The 15,202-nt window shown below is 40.3% G+C and overlaps 2 protein-coding genes across 2 annotated transcripts in view; both read right to left on the bottom strand.

Moving 5' to 3' along the window:
* Positions 1–1,177: 1,177 nt before the first annotated feature.
* Positions 1,178–2,743, bottom strand: LOC118351162 (late cornified envelope protein 1A-like). The gene is made up of 2 exons (XM_035700635.2): positions 2,717–2,743; positions 1,178–1,820 (listed from the first exon to the last, which is right to left on the bottom strand). Exons 1-2 carry the CDS (start codon positions 2,726–2,728, stop codon positions 1,479–1,481), a joined length of 354 nt encoding a protein of 117 aa, XP_035556528.1. The 5' UTR covers positions 2,729–2,743; the 3' UTR covers positions 1,178–1,478.
* LOC112663927 (keratinocyte proline rich protein) overlaps positions 1,178–15,202 on the bottom strand; it is a 109,938-nt gene continuing 95,913 nt past the window's right edge. The window contains exon 3 of the transcript XR_007402946.1: positions 1,178–1,584. The gene's annotated coding sequence lies outside the window, so the exon portion shown is untranslated. The remainder of the gene's footprint in view (positions 1,585–15,202) is intronic.

Below are 15,202 nucleotides of genomic sequence, written 5' to 3'. Positions count from 1 at the left end.
TCAGGGTCATGAAATTGAACCCCATGTCAGGCTCCACACTCAGCGTGGAGTCTGCTTGAGATTCTCTTGCTCCCTCTCCCTTTGCCCCTCCCACCCTCTCTCTCAAATAAATACATCTTTAAAAAAAAGAAATCTGGGCAGCCCCGGTGGCCCAGCCGTTTAGCGCCGCCTTCAGCCCTGAGTGTGTTCCTGGAGAGCCAGGATTGAGTTCCGTGTCGGGCTCCCTGTGTGGAGCTTGCTTCTCCCTCTGCCTGTGTCTCTGCCTCTCAATCTCTCCGTGTCCGTCATGAATAAAAAAATCAATCTTAAAAAAAAAAAGGAAATCTTGCCATCTGCGAAAAAATGGATGGATCTGTTATGCTATGTGAAATAAGAGACAGAGAAAGATGAATACCTTATGATTTCAGTAATGTGTAGAATCTAAAAAACAAATAAAAACAGAAATAGACTCATAAATACAGAGAACAAACTAATGGTTGCTAGAGAGGAGGGCAGTGAGAGATAAGCAAAATAGGAAAAGGGGATTAAGAGGTACAAACATATTTATAGAGTAAATAAAACACAAGGATGAAAAGTACAGCATAGGAAAAATTTTTGATTAAAAAAATCAAGATTTTTTTTAATAAGACATAAAGATGAAATATTTGACCGGAGAAACTAACCTTAGGGCTCAGGTAGAGAAAAGGAAGAAGTGACTGATTTTTTTTCTTTAATTCCCTGATTCCTTTTTTGGAATGCCGAAAAATGCCTGATTTTTAATTTTTACAATCTTTGTTTTATGCTATATGGATGTTTTTAGTTAGAATTAACCAAGATTCCTGGGCTATTTGTAGAAAATTCACGAATAATTTTCTAAACAAATTTTTTAGCTGAAGGAGAAATTTGAGGGTGAGTTGTGACAGTGTCACAAAGGAGAAAGAGGAGGAGACCAATGAAGGGATGGAATATGCATTGCCCTGGTGACTTGGCTGGACCCCAGGGAAAGTCCAAGTTCCAGCAGAGCTACATAGGATTTGTCTGAGAAGTCATGGCATAGCCATTTTCTCTCACCTTGTCCCATCACCAACCATATGACTAGCACACATTTGATTTCCAAGAACTCCAGGAAGCAAGAGAATGGATAGCAACGGAAGAAAATACTGGGACACAAGTAGGCAAGGAACAAGTTGGAACAGGATGGTGAGCCGATTTCTTGTTTTATTGTTTCACTTTAGGAGCAGACAGCAAGGAGAGTAGCTGGGAGAGTCTGTGGTTTGGGGATCCCAGGTCAGATAACAACTGGTGTCAGAGGTCAGCAGGGGGAATATGGGAGAGGATTAGCCTTCTGAATCCCAGAGCAGAGGAACCCGCCAGCCCAGAGCTCAGAACCTTCACTGAGACAACTTAATCCCTTGGGCAGGCCCAGGAGGAGCAGGACCAAAGGAAGGGTTTGGCCACTGGCTATCCCCAAGTATCTTCTTCTTGGCTCAGAGTCCACTTCAGCAGCAGCCTCCAGACGACTGACTGCTGCCCCCTCCACAGCAGCCCGAGCCCCCTGAGGGCTGGCTGCAGCAGCCTGAGCTCTGGTGTCTCTGGCGGTGGGACCTGTGTCGCCTGTGGTGGCTCAGGCAGCAGCCTCCACCCCCGGAGCTGGAGCCACAGCAGCCGCCACCCCCAGAGCTGGAGCCACAGCAGCCCCCAGAGCTGACACTGCAGCAGGAAGAGACTGGGGGGCACTTTGGGGGACACTTGGGGGGGCACTTGGGGGTGGGGCACTTGGGAGGGGGCTGGCACTGCTGCTGGTTCTGCTGGCAGGACATCTCAGTGGGCAGGGTCAGGACCTGAGGGAGAGTCACACAGTGAGTCAGATCCAGGATACACAAGTCTCCTTTGTTGTTTAACCATCATTTATTTTCCCTACATTTTTATAGCCTATTCAAGATAAATTATAGGAAAACTATCTCTAAAATAACGTGTCAATTGCTTTCACATTATCTCATTTGAACCTTAGGAGTTTTTCATAAAACAGATATGGTGACCTTCTCTGAACAAAGCAAGACACAGAGGACAGCCGTATCAACAAAGTTATCCAAAGTCAGTATCCTTCAAATAGAGGAGGCAAAATGTGCATTCATAAAGTGTGACTTGAGTCCATGCTCTGCGCCATTCCAAATTCTGAACATGTCCCCCTCTAGAAGTCAGGTTAGTGACAGTGCTGTTTACTAAGCAAGAAATAAGATTTCCCTTTTGGAGGAACTTTGCAGCTAGCTTTTCAATAGATACATATTCATATATCATATACTGTATATAATATCATATAAATAATATGTAACCATCTCACATAATTACATATAATATATACATACATATATGTATTTGGGTTAACCAGTTCATATGATGACCCTTGGCATGTATATATATATATATTACATATATATATATATACACATATATACACATATATATAAACAGGTTACCCAAATCATCCTATAAAGGTAGAAGTGAAGCCAGACCTGACTGTGGCAAGCTGGGTCATGCTAGGTACCCTCTACAGCCTCTTTTCTTTTCCACACATTTGCACCGTGAATTTCTATTCACTATTCACTATGCAACTTTGGGTCTTCTGGTGCAGAGGCCCAGACACCTCTTCTGAACTGCTAGTGACACCTGCTGGGGATAAGACCTATCTATGCATGTCTGGGTTTATGCTTCCTCTGTCCCACTATTTGAGACTCACTGTGACTCCCATAGAAGCTTTGGGGAAGGGACACAGTTGATTTCTCCAAAGTAACCTCTTCCTTCTGAAAGGAAGAATTGTTTAAGTTACCAAAAACCTGAGTAACTTTAAAAGACCAGAATTGATTTTATTTAGAGGACAATACACAAATCATCCTGCTGTCTCCTGTCTCTCGTCTCATAGCTCATTCCCTTTCATCAGAATTTCTGGTCTTTCTGTTCCTCTCCATCTCCTCTGCTCCCAAGGCTCTGTCCTGCTTGCCCCCTGCTGTCATCTGAGCTCCCTCTGTGGAAGGTGCTACTGTTGGTCCTGGGGGACACTTACCGGTGTACAAGGTTATCAGCACCTCGAAAGAAGAGTGCATGGAGGTGCTCTGACCCAAAGCCCTTTTATCCTGGCCTTGGGCTCTGCCCCCAGCCTGTGAGACAGGACCTGGGCATAAGGACACCGCCTCCCACCACCCACATGGTCTTATGACAGGTGGTGACTGGCATCTCCCTGCCTCTTCCATGGGGCCCAGGGCTGCTGTTCCCAGCAAGGATTAAGACTGCTTAGAAATGGGGCAGGGGGTAAATTCCTACCATCATCTGTCACCTTATTATCCTTAGTGATTTCTGCCTCTCACACTCTCTCCTGGAGCTTGGTCCCCCAAACCTTCCCCTTCTCCCTCCTGCAGTGTTAATTCATTAGCTCTAGGCTCTTGGATTGAACAATGAAAACAGATGCTTCCAAGATTTCTCATATGCGTTTCAGTCACTTTGCCATTGGGAGTGAGTATACGTGTGCATGCATACACACGTGTCTATGTCTGTATATGTTTCCTTTTTTAAAGATTTTATTTATTTATTTATTTATTTATTTATTTATTTATTTATGAGAGACACAGAGAGAGAAGCAGAGACATAAGCAGAAGGAGAACCACCTTCATATAGGGAGCCAATGTGGGACTCAATTCGGGACCGCGGGATCATGCCCTGAGCCAAAGGCAGGTGCTCAACCACTGAGCCACCCAAGCATCCCTAAAAATCACTTTACCTCTTCGAATCAACTCGAGCTTGGAAAAATTTAGGAGTTGGGTTTGGGGCTCTGGAGTCAGACATCTGGGGTATAAATTCCAGCTCTGATGCTATTTATATAACTTAGGGCAAATCTTTTAACCTCTATGTCCCAGTCTCCTCATCTATGAAACGGTGACTTTAATAACCTCTATTTCATGAGTTTTCTAGAAGTATTAAATGAGATAAAACACATGAAGCTCATAGAACTTTGCTTTGCACATTTTATGCACACCAAAAAACATTATCATCATTTTCCTTAATCACCTTCTATATGCATGCTGTGGTGATCAATTTATTTTTTCTTTTTTTGTCAAGTGCAAAGCCAACATTTGCATAAGACTTCAGAGTTTGCAGATAGTTTTTCCATATGACTTAGGCCATCAGCATAAGACCTGGAACATGCTGGAACATGCAGGCACATGTGAATACCTCACCCTGCAGAAGTCTGGCTCTATGTTGCCTTAGAAGTGACTCTTGTCTTCCTGCTCACATTGTTAAAAGGCTTACATATAAGGGAGCAGTCAGGATGTCAGTTCCCTGGCTCACATAGTTAAGTCTTACTCAGGAGCTGAGTACTGATTCTTAAGGTAATTGAGGGTTCATATAGCCCACGCCTCTAGTGATGTGATACCCAAATCATCCATCAATCTGATTAAGATCTGGGTGAGAAGTTGACAGTTTGTTTGGAACTTCATAAGGACTTGTCTATTTTCCTTGACTATGTGATGTCAATGACTGATATTCAATTTAATAAGAGAAAAATTTATTAAGCAGATGATTGACATTTAGGTCTTCTCTTATCAGGGATTGAGTGTGAGATCTATGGTGGAAATAGAAGATAAATTTAAAGTAATGCATTATGTTTCACATTAGAAATTATAGAAATAACTGTGACCATTTATTTTCTAATTTATTTTGACTATCTATAATCCAGTAGCTGCTTAATAAATTATTAAAAGTGTTCAATTCTTCTAGAATCACCTTGAGCTTCATACTGCCTTATTTTACTTGTATGCTCCTGAACCAGCACCCAGTACACTCATGAATTATTTTTTCACCCATCTAATTCTTTTTGTAATACACATTATTAAACAATAATCTTAAAGTAGTAAAGGTAGTTGATTATTTCTTATGCCTGGTGACCCTTAAAACCATGATATAAAAGGAAAATCTGATGTTTATCCACTTCCAAATAAAACATGAATAGTTTTATTTGGAAAAGAGCAACATGTAAACAGATTTAAAAGGGAAATGACAACTTGAGAATAAAATTACAACACATTTCTGTGAATAGATTAAAATAGTTGATACACAACTATGTTTTACAAATAAATAAGGAGAAAATCTCAATGTAAATAACAGACCAAAGTGATAAATAGGCAATACAAAATGCTACATTTATATATGACCCATAAATATTGGGAAAAACTAGGGAAAAAGACATTTTTCCTATCAAATACATGCATTCATATCAAATAGGCAAAGATTTAAAAGTTTTATAAACTGATTGTAGATGTGAGAGGAAAAAGGTGATGTGGATAGAATGTAAATAGGTGTTAGGGGTTATCTTTTACCTTTCTTAAGGGCAAATTATTGGTCCATTCATTCAGATAATATTTCTTAAAAGATTTATTTATTTATTTATTTATTTATTTATTTATTTATTCATGACAGACAGTGAGAGAGAGAAGCAGAAACATAGGCTGAGGGAGAAGCAGGCTCCCTGCAAGGAGCCTGATGTGGGTCGAAGGCAGATGATCAAAACATAGAATGTACATACATTTTGGCCAGGCAATTTCAATTTTAGGGCTTTTATTATCACAAAAATGTGAATATTATCACAAAATGTGGATATTATTACAAAAATGTGAATATCTCAATACTCAAGGATGTTAACTATTATATTTATAATATGAGAATTTGGAAAAACCTCAATACCTATAATAGATTGTAATATGAGCATGCAAAGAAATATATAGTGATTGAAATTATTTTGTGGTTCTATACTTATTCATGAAAAGTATTTCTTAACTGAAGCTGTTATATTATAGAACACATACATTATACCATGACAATAAGAAATATAATTTAAAAGTAAAACTATAATAACAACAAAAACATGATATATCTAAGAACAGATGTTCAAAAGATGTGTAGGTAGGGAAAATTGGAAAACTCTATTGAAAGACATTAAAGCTGCCACAGCAAATGGAAAGAGATGCCATGAATTAAAGGTGACATTGTCTTAAAGATGTCAGTCTCTCCAACTCAATCTATGGATTCCTTGTAATTCCAATAAAATGACCACACGGATTTTAAAGAAACTTCATGAACCGATTCTATGACTAACATAAAACATCAAAAGGCCAAGAATAGACAAGATACCCATGAAGGAGAACAAAACATGAGAACTTGCTTCACAAAATAACAAGCAATACAAAGCAGTTGAAATGCAGACTGTGGGCTATTGGTGAAAGAATGATATCACAGGGTGTTGTAACTAAAAATTAACTTACACATATAATAATACTTGAACCATGTCACAGGCAGGATTACAGAATTGTGAGGTAAAGATAAGCAATTCAAAAAATGGTGCTGTGCCAACTGTTTATCCATCTGGGCAATAAATTAATTTCATGCTCCTCACACCATATATGCAAAAGTCAGATTCCATAAATGGAAGACCTAAGGTGGAAAACAAAACATTAAACATTTTTGAAAAAATTCAAAAATTATTTTATAGAATAATTTTATAAACTTTTGGAAAGGGTTTCCTAAATAATACAAACAAGTGCATGTCAGAGACAAATACAATATAAACAGAAAAAAATAATATTTGGTTATACAAAACTCAAGTCTTATTTTATTAAATAATGTCAGAAAGAGTGAAAATCTAAAATACAGATTATAAGAAGATATGTGCAACACATAAAATTGACAACAAATTAGTATGTAAAGAACCTTACAAACCAATAAGAAGAAAGAAAAGAAAAAAATGAGCAAGACACAAAGGTTGATTCCCAGGAGGGAAAAAATAAATAACCAGTAATTATGAAAAAACTTTCCAAATTTGAGAGGAATCAGAGATAAGCAAGAAAAAGCCACAATGGTACACAATTCTACATCCATCAAATTAGCAAGAATCTAAAATAAGCAGTATTTATTATTGGCACCAGTGTGGAAAGACAGAAATTCCCATAACCTCTGATGAGAATATGCATCTGCACGACCTCAAAGAGCAATTTGGTAATATCTATTCAGGCTGAAAACCCACCAATTCCACTCCTAATTATACACACTGAATACAAAAAAAAAAAAAAAAAAAAAAAAAACAAGCATGTGTGAGAATGTTCAAAAAATAGGATTATTTACAGAGCACAAACCAGAAGCCAGGTAAATACCCAACTTCAGGTGAATGCATAAGTGAAGTGTGAGTACTGTTACATTAGAATATTATATAATAGGGAAAATAAATGAAATTTGATAGAGTCAGCTATATCGATATAGATGTGTAACAAAGATATGGGATATGTTTTCACATTTAGAAAGTAAAGAATATGTTTTAATCAATGCCTAAAATAAACTATAAATAAAGTATAGTTTAGTTAAACACAAATAAATTATATTTAAGTGAAAGTTATACTTTTTAAACTTAATTATAAATAAATTATAAGTTAAAGATAAATAAATACAGGAAGGAAGAATTAAAAACACAGAATATAAACTTAATTATAAATAAATTATAAGTTAAAGATAAATAAATACAGGAAGGAAGAATTAAAAACACAGAATAGTGAGCATCTCTGGGTAGAAGAGATATACAAGAGGATGATTTTAGTTTTCTTTTTTTTAAGACTTTATTTATTTATTCATGAGAGACACAGAGAGAAAGAGAGGTAGAGACACAGGCAAGGCAGAGGGCTCCCAAGCAGAGAGCCCAACATGGGACTCGATTCCAGGTCTCTAGGATCACGCCCTAGGCCGAAGGCAGGCACTAAACCGCTGAGCCACCCAGGCTGCCCTTGGTTATCTTTATGTTTTATTTTTTAATTTTATTGGAGGATATATACACATTGTTCATTATGCTGTTATATTTAGCATTATCTGTAACAAATATTTTATTTAAAAAATTATATACAAGTAAAATTTTATACATACATATATAATATTAGTTCCTCATACTCCACATATGTTAAAATTTCAAAAAATTGCTTTCGTATTTTGTTTGTCTTACAAAAATATCTTATTTCATATGTATGTATTTATATATACTTTTCTTTATAATTTCTTTAATTGTGTTTATCCCAAGAATATTTTTTTCTACCCTGAAATAAAATAAACATTTGGCTATAGATACTTTTCCCTTTATTACTTAATTTTCCCCCCAAATATTTAACTAGTCCCATGGAACTCATCTTGGCATATGATGCTAAATGAGGATTTATATTTTCTTCTCAATTAAGCAAATCCCCTAGCTCTGGATATTGAACAACCATCTTTTATTTTTTGATTGGCACCTGCTTTATCAATTTTAAATCCTTGTATGAATTCTATTATATGCAGTTATCTGATTTGCACCAATCTCAAGGTTTGGGTTTAATTGTGTGAAAGTCACAGGCAGAGAGCTTAAGTACTTTGTCTGGGACCTGTGATGGGTGGGGAAGATAATCTGAGTACTGGGAGACAAAAGGAATAAGGAATTTCCTAGGATTAGGACCTCAGGACCCTGTTCTCTTAATTCTTCCTCAGGGAGGAACCAGCTAGATGTCTCCCTTACTTGGGGGATAGAAAGCAGGACCCAAGTCTTGCACAGAAAATGGTGAGGAAATGAGACCAGCTGTGTCACCTAAGCAGTTTCCTCTGCAGGTGTGGGTTAAATGATGTACTACAGCTTTCTGTGACCAAACATCCAACACAGTGGAAAGAACAACTAGTCAGCCACTTCATCCCTTGTCTAAGAGAATATTCTGGAACTAAGTGTGCCCTTGGTGAGATCTACTACAGGAGAGGCATCACTCACATCCTAGATAAAGGGAAGACACTAAAATGCCCAGGAGAGGAGAAGTCAGAGACTTGAATCTGCTAACTAGTTACATCCAATATCAGGAGAAAACTGCACCCCCATGTGAGACTGTGCCCTTTACCTCAGTGGCCATGCAGTGGTCAGCAGTGCTTTTGGAAGACTAGAGGAAACAACAAATGTCAGACAGGAAATGGGGAGGATCAGTCTCCCTTTCTCTGCTGTGGTCAGCAAGTCCAAGGACTAACAAATGTGTCATTACATCCAGTCTGGCATTTATATTCTTTCTCACACTGGATATTCTAATTTCTTTTTAAAAATATTGTATTTATTTATTTATTTATGAGACACAGAAAGAGAGGCAGAGACACAGGCAGAGGGAGAAGCAGGCTCCATGCAGGAAGCCTGATGTGGGACTCAATCCCGGGACTCCGGGATCACGCCCTGAGCAGAAGGCAGACACTCAACAGCTGAGCCACCCAGGGGCCCTTGGATATTCTAATTTCTGAACTGAAACTGGGTTTGTGCTTCAAAATGACAAATTAAATTGCTTTTCTTTACTTGGTAAGAACTGTAAAGTCAGTAGGCCTTTTCAGGTCTTTAGGAATTAAAAGATCACCCCAATGAATAAAATTTTAAAGACAGTAGCATAGTACTAAAAAGCTCTATTTTTATAGCATCCTATAAGCTACACTTGCTCAATCTGATGGTTATAGTCAGACTATTTATCCTGCACCTGCATGAGGAAATGCTTAGCTGACCCAAGAAGACTTTACAGGAGGATATTTGGGGTGGGCCTTGCAGGGGGGATAGAGTTGCAAAATTTCCAGGTGGCAGAAATGGAATTGGACTCCAGATGAAGGAAATAATGCTGCTAAGAATAGTGATGGCAGCAGTAGTAGTGATGGTGATAGTGGTAGTAGTAACAGTAACAGCAGTGCCAATACTTTAACAATAACATTAGGAGTTACCCTTTATTGACAATGTAAAATTATCTGGATACTGAGCTACAGACAGTAAACTACTTCTACTTCCCTCATCAAAATGTACAAGTCTGAGTTATCTCTACATAAGAGTGAATTGTTCAGTGTGTCAGGAGTATAAGGTTTCTTATATGAAGAGCAAACCTTAGAAAGTTAGTTGGAAACACTGTCTTTTAGCTCTTAAATGTAGGACTTAAGAAGCATGTGCATTATTCTGTAGAGAGTCCCTGCTTCTCAGAAGTAAAGTGACAAGTTCATAAATGTGGCACAGGGAATGTGCTTGGAGGAAAAAGGCATAGAGGATTTAATGGAGGCAGAGTTGCTGGAGGGTGAGTACAACACCAATTTTTACTCCCAAATGTGTCTGTACCTAAATGGATTACAGAAGTAGTGAGTAGGGAACGTGTATTTTCAAAATATGTCTATTTTTTCTTCTTTTGTTTTATTTTTTTAATTTATTTTTTATTGGTGTTCAATTTACTAACATACAGAATAACCCCCCGTGCCCGTCACCCATTCACTCCCACCCCCCGCCCTTCTCCCCTTCCACCACCCCTAATTCGTTTCCCAGAGTTAGCAGTCTTTACGTTCTGACTCCCTTTCTGATATTTCCCACAAATTTCTTCTCCCTTCCCTTATATTCCCTTTCACTATTATTTATATTCCCCAAATGAATGAGAACATATAATGTTTGTCCTTCACCGACTGACTTACTTCACTCAGCTTCTTTTGTTTTATAATTCAATTTTTTTCTTTGTGTGTGTGTGTGTGTGTATGTGTATGGTGGAGGAGGAAGGATATTTGGTGGGTAGCTCAAAAGCAGCAGAATGAGGATACAGAGGAAGGAAAACATGGAGGGTGGAGTTGGGGCCCTGAAAGTGACCAGAAACTCAACATTTATGTTTACAAAAAGACACCAAAGACTTATTCACAACAATTTGCTCCAGGGCCCAGATGATTCAGTAGCAGATTGGGGAGCATTTGTCTTTCATGCTACACCTCCATTCATTCACATTTTAGGAAGGAGTACCCCTCTGGCCCCTGAGATTCCAAGGCCACTGCCTGTAGAAGATGAGGAAGAGGAATACAATGGCAAACCAAGAAGGAAATGGTCCTTCCAGAATAAGATGCTGAGCAGATTCCTGGTTTATTGTTTTGTATCAGTCAGACAGCACTGTGTAAGAAGATAAGACATGGAGTTACTTGGGGCTTTGACATAGGCATAGAGTCTAAGGCCAGTGCACAGGGATGCAGGAGAAGGCTGGTTTCTAGACCCCGGGGAGGCCATATTGTCTTTGCATGTTCAGAGTGTTCTCTGAGACCTCTCAGACTCTGAGGCAGGCCTAGGAGGAAAAAGATGATGTTCTCAGTGGTTTGTTGCTTGCAAGTCTTCTCTTCTTGTCTCAGGGTCAACTTCTGCAGCAGCCTCTAGACAATTGACTGCTGCCCCCTCCACACCAGCCTGAGCCCCCTGAAGAGGGCTGGCTGCAGAAGCCTGAGCTCTGGTGTTTGTGGCAATGGGACCCGCATCACCTGTGGTGGAGCTACAGCAGCCACCACCCCCCCAGAGCTGACACTGCAGCAGGAAGAAACTGGGGGCACTTTGGGGGACACTTGGGGGGGGGACTTGGGGGCAGGGTACTTGGGAGGGGGCTGGCACTGCTAATGGTTTTACTGGCAGGATATCTCCGCTGGAAGGGTCAGGAGCTGAGAGTCACACAGTGAGTCAGACACACAGGAGGACATAGAGCCCTCCTGCCCCTTTCTGTTCTCAGCATCATTTTACTCTTTATATTTAACTAACCTCTTTAGGATTAGTCAGAGAAAACAAATCCCTGATTTTTTTGTCACTTCTAATACCCAACTAACCACTCTCACAGTACTCAAAGTAGGAAGGAATCATCATCTGGTTTACCAATTAGAGATTTGAGACCAAAAACTGTTAACAAAAAAGAAAAATAGATTTTAGGAGTCACCTGGATGGCTCAATCCGTTAAACATCTGACTTCAGCTCATGTCATGATCTGAAGTTCCTGGGATCCAGCTCCAGGTCAGGCTCCCTGCTCAGCAGGATGTCTACTTCTCCTTCTTCCCCTCCCTCTCTCCTGTGCTCCTGTGCTTTCTCCCTCTCTCATATAAATAAATTAATAAAATCTTTTTTAAAAATGTTTTTTTAATTTATGTCACCCAAATACTCAAATTATCCATAGAGACTAGACTAGAACTGAAATAGGGGCACCTGGGTGGCTCAGTTGATTAAGCCTCTGATTTTATATTTCAATTCATGTCATGATTTTAGAGTTGTGAGATGGAGCCCTGCATCAGCTCCATGCTGGGTGTAGACCTGCTTAATATTCTCTCTACCCCTCCCCTCCCCAACTCCATTTCTTTCTCTCTCTCCTTCATTTCAAATATATACATACATGGACTAACCGACATAGATTTTTGTTTTACAGAAACAATATCCTGTTAAAACCACACCCTAAATAGTTCCTTATTTTAGACACTTCATTAGAACAGAAAGGGCCATGGTGATTTCCTAGCTGGTTTGCTAAACACTCCTTCTCAGGTAGACCAGAGCCTGGTACTCTGATGTTCTTTGAAAACCACCTCTTATACCAATACCATGGCCTAGAGATTATTAAACTTTTGGTGCTTATCCAATTCTGGAGCTTTTAAAATGTATTCCTAGGCCCTGGATTCACATCCCAAAATGACCCAATCTTCTCTCACTTTGAGAATTGCACCTGAAATCATGCCTGAGGATACCATGATGTCTCCAAGGTAAACACCTTTTTTGAAAACTCTTGTAGAATATCTGAGCCACCATTGTTTTCCTTCCCTCATCCTGGGTGTCTCACAAAACTGCAGATAGGTAGACACTTACCCATTTCTAAACTCAACTGTCCCTGAATCCTGCTTCCTCTCCTGGCTCTGTCCTTTCCAGCTTTAACTCAACTAAACTATAGACCCAAACCTAGTAGCCCCATCAGCTAAGCTTCCTTTTCTTATCTGAATATCTATCTATAAAAGGTGTTTCTCAAGGACCCAAGGCATACTTATTGGTACAAAGAAAGCTCCAGGTCGACAGAATCTCAGGAAAGGGGTGCACAGAAGGGCTCCAGTCACAAGGACTTTTGTTCTGACTTTGAGTACTGCCCCCAGCCTGCGAGACAAGACCTGGGCAGGAGAAGACAGCCTCCTGCCATCCTCATGATCCTGTGATGACTGGCAGTGCCTCCCAGTCTCCCCACAAGGCCCAGGACATTGCCACCAACAGTGCCACTTCATTCTTATAGCTGCCTGTTCCTCACATAGCCTTCTTGGAGTCTAGCAACTCCCCCCCTCCCAACCCCTCCTGTCTTAACACCCTGATGTGTCTGCTTTGAATGAAGACCCACAGAAACGTCTACCTCTCTCTGCTTCTGTCCCTGCCATGCTGGCAGATCCTGTGTGTATGCGTGTATGTAAATGCATGTGTGTATGCACGGGTGTGTGCCTGCATGTGCGTGTACCTACGTGTTCACACCATCACAGTGAAAAGCCTGGATTAGAAGTGAGTAAGATTCACCTGGGACAGAATCCTGGTCCTGCCAGTCATTAGCCATGTGATCTTGTGAAAATCACCTAACTTTTCTCAGTTTTGGTTTCCTCAACGTTGAAGCAGGAGACAGAAATGACTCTCAATGGTGTCATGAGGGTCAGTAGAATCATGGGAGGGAAGCACAGTGGACACTCACATGTGAACTATCTATCCATCAATAATTAAAAGGGAATGGATTGTTTTCAGAGCACAGCTATTTTCCATCTGACTTTTTAAATGATCATTTTTTCCCACTGAGGTCTTTCATACATTTTCATATAGCAATACTCCTGAGGAGGAGACAGAGAGAAAAGCTGCACTACTTTGCATGGGATGATGAGAATCTGTCTTATAGGCCGGAGGAGGGTGAGCCTGTGGATGAGAAAGCACGAAGGGGGAGAGACAGCGAGAGGGTTCCAGGCTGGGTGTATGTGGGAGAAGGCCCCACGGAGAGGAAGCCCCAAGGCCTAGGAGGTGGGAAGACCTTATAGAACAGGAGGGCTTGGGACTCATTCAGTAGGAATCTCCAGTGTCGCTGCTTTGCTTCTACATGGACACAAGGTTCTTTGAAGGAATTTGGGGGAACGTTTTTAGGAGAGTAAGATAAAGACTAATGTCAATGTGGCATGTAGCAGGTGTTCCTTCCATTACTAGAGGGCAACATATCTAAAAAAATAAGCAAATTAATTAGATAAAGACAAATTAGACCTGGATAATTGTGAGAAGAAAGTCCTCCCTCCAGAAGTCTCCACAATACTTCTCCAGAGCCTGGGATGAACCCGACATGACTCAATAATATCTATCCCTGGGTCATAACAGGCAAGGAGAACCAACAGCTTGTGAAATGTATGTGCGTACATGACTGTCACTATGTTAGGCTCTGTAACTGATGTATGCATGTGTGTATTACATATGTGGATAATTCTATATATTATGTAGACATAGAGATGTAGATATAAACACAGATACAGATAAAAGGAGAGAGAGAGAGAGAGAGAGAGAGAGAGAGAATCCACCTTGTCTGTTACTCTAACCATCAGATATCTCAGAGTGCGTGGCCTTCCCTGGTGCTCCACTGCCACTCATCTGTCATGGTTTCTCCTTAATGCACTGGGGAGAACACATGCTTCTCTCTACCATCCCCCACTCCAGGAAAAATTGCCCGTGACCTTAAGAGAGCCTCATCCAGGGCTCCACTGTGTTCAGGATCAAGGCCAGCATTTTTTAGGGACAGGCAAGGCTCTGTGCAGCATGACTCTGTACAACTATTCCAGTTTCTGTTGGCTTCCCAAAAACTGGCACATGGCTATACTGTAAACATGTCTCTCCCTACCCCATTCCTGGGCTTTACTCCATGATAATTTCCTTTCTGAGACGATGCAGTTCAAGTCTCATTTGCTCAGTATCCTTTATGTAACATTGTCTTACAAAGGAGTTCTTAATAAATCCTTTTACAACACAACTATGCCTCATATTTCTCATTCCCCTTCAGCAACTAGTACACGCTTGTGCATGTATGCATGGTTAATAGACCTTTAAAAGCCTTTCACTAGCATTAACACTGACTTGGAAGTGTGTAAACAGCCATTCCTGATGATTCCGGTCACCCTCATGAGAGATCATGCTCCAAGATAGGCCTAGTGACATGTAATGGCCACACCCCTCTTCAGAAGTCAGCCACTGTCCCACCTGGCCATGACATTTGTTCAAGTTGTTCCAGTGGGCTGACATATGGGGGTGGGGTGGGGTGGCCAGGATATCCATGCCTTGGCTCACGTGGGAGCTCAGCTCCTGATTCCTAGAATGATGGGGTAAGGAGGTCATCTGGTTCCTGCCTCTGCC

The sequence above is a fragment of the Canis lupus genome, chromosome 17 (assembly GCF_003254725.2).
Source record: "Canis lupus dingo isolate Sandy chromosome 17, ASM325472v2, whole genome shotgun sequence".
Lineage (NCBI taxonomy): Eukaryota > Metazoa > Chordata > Mammalia > Carnivora > Canidae > Canis > Canis lupus.
The sequence above is the reverse complement of the archived record's forward strand: the minus strand, read 5'-3'. Positions and strand labels throughout refer to the sequence as shown.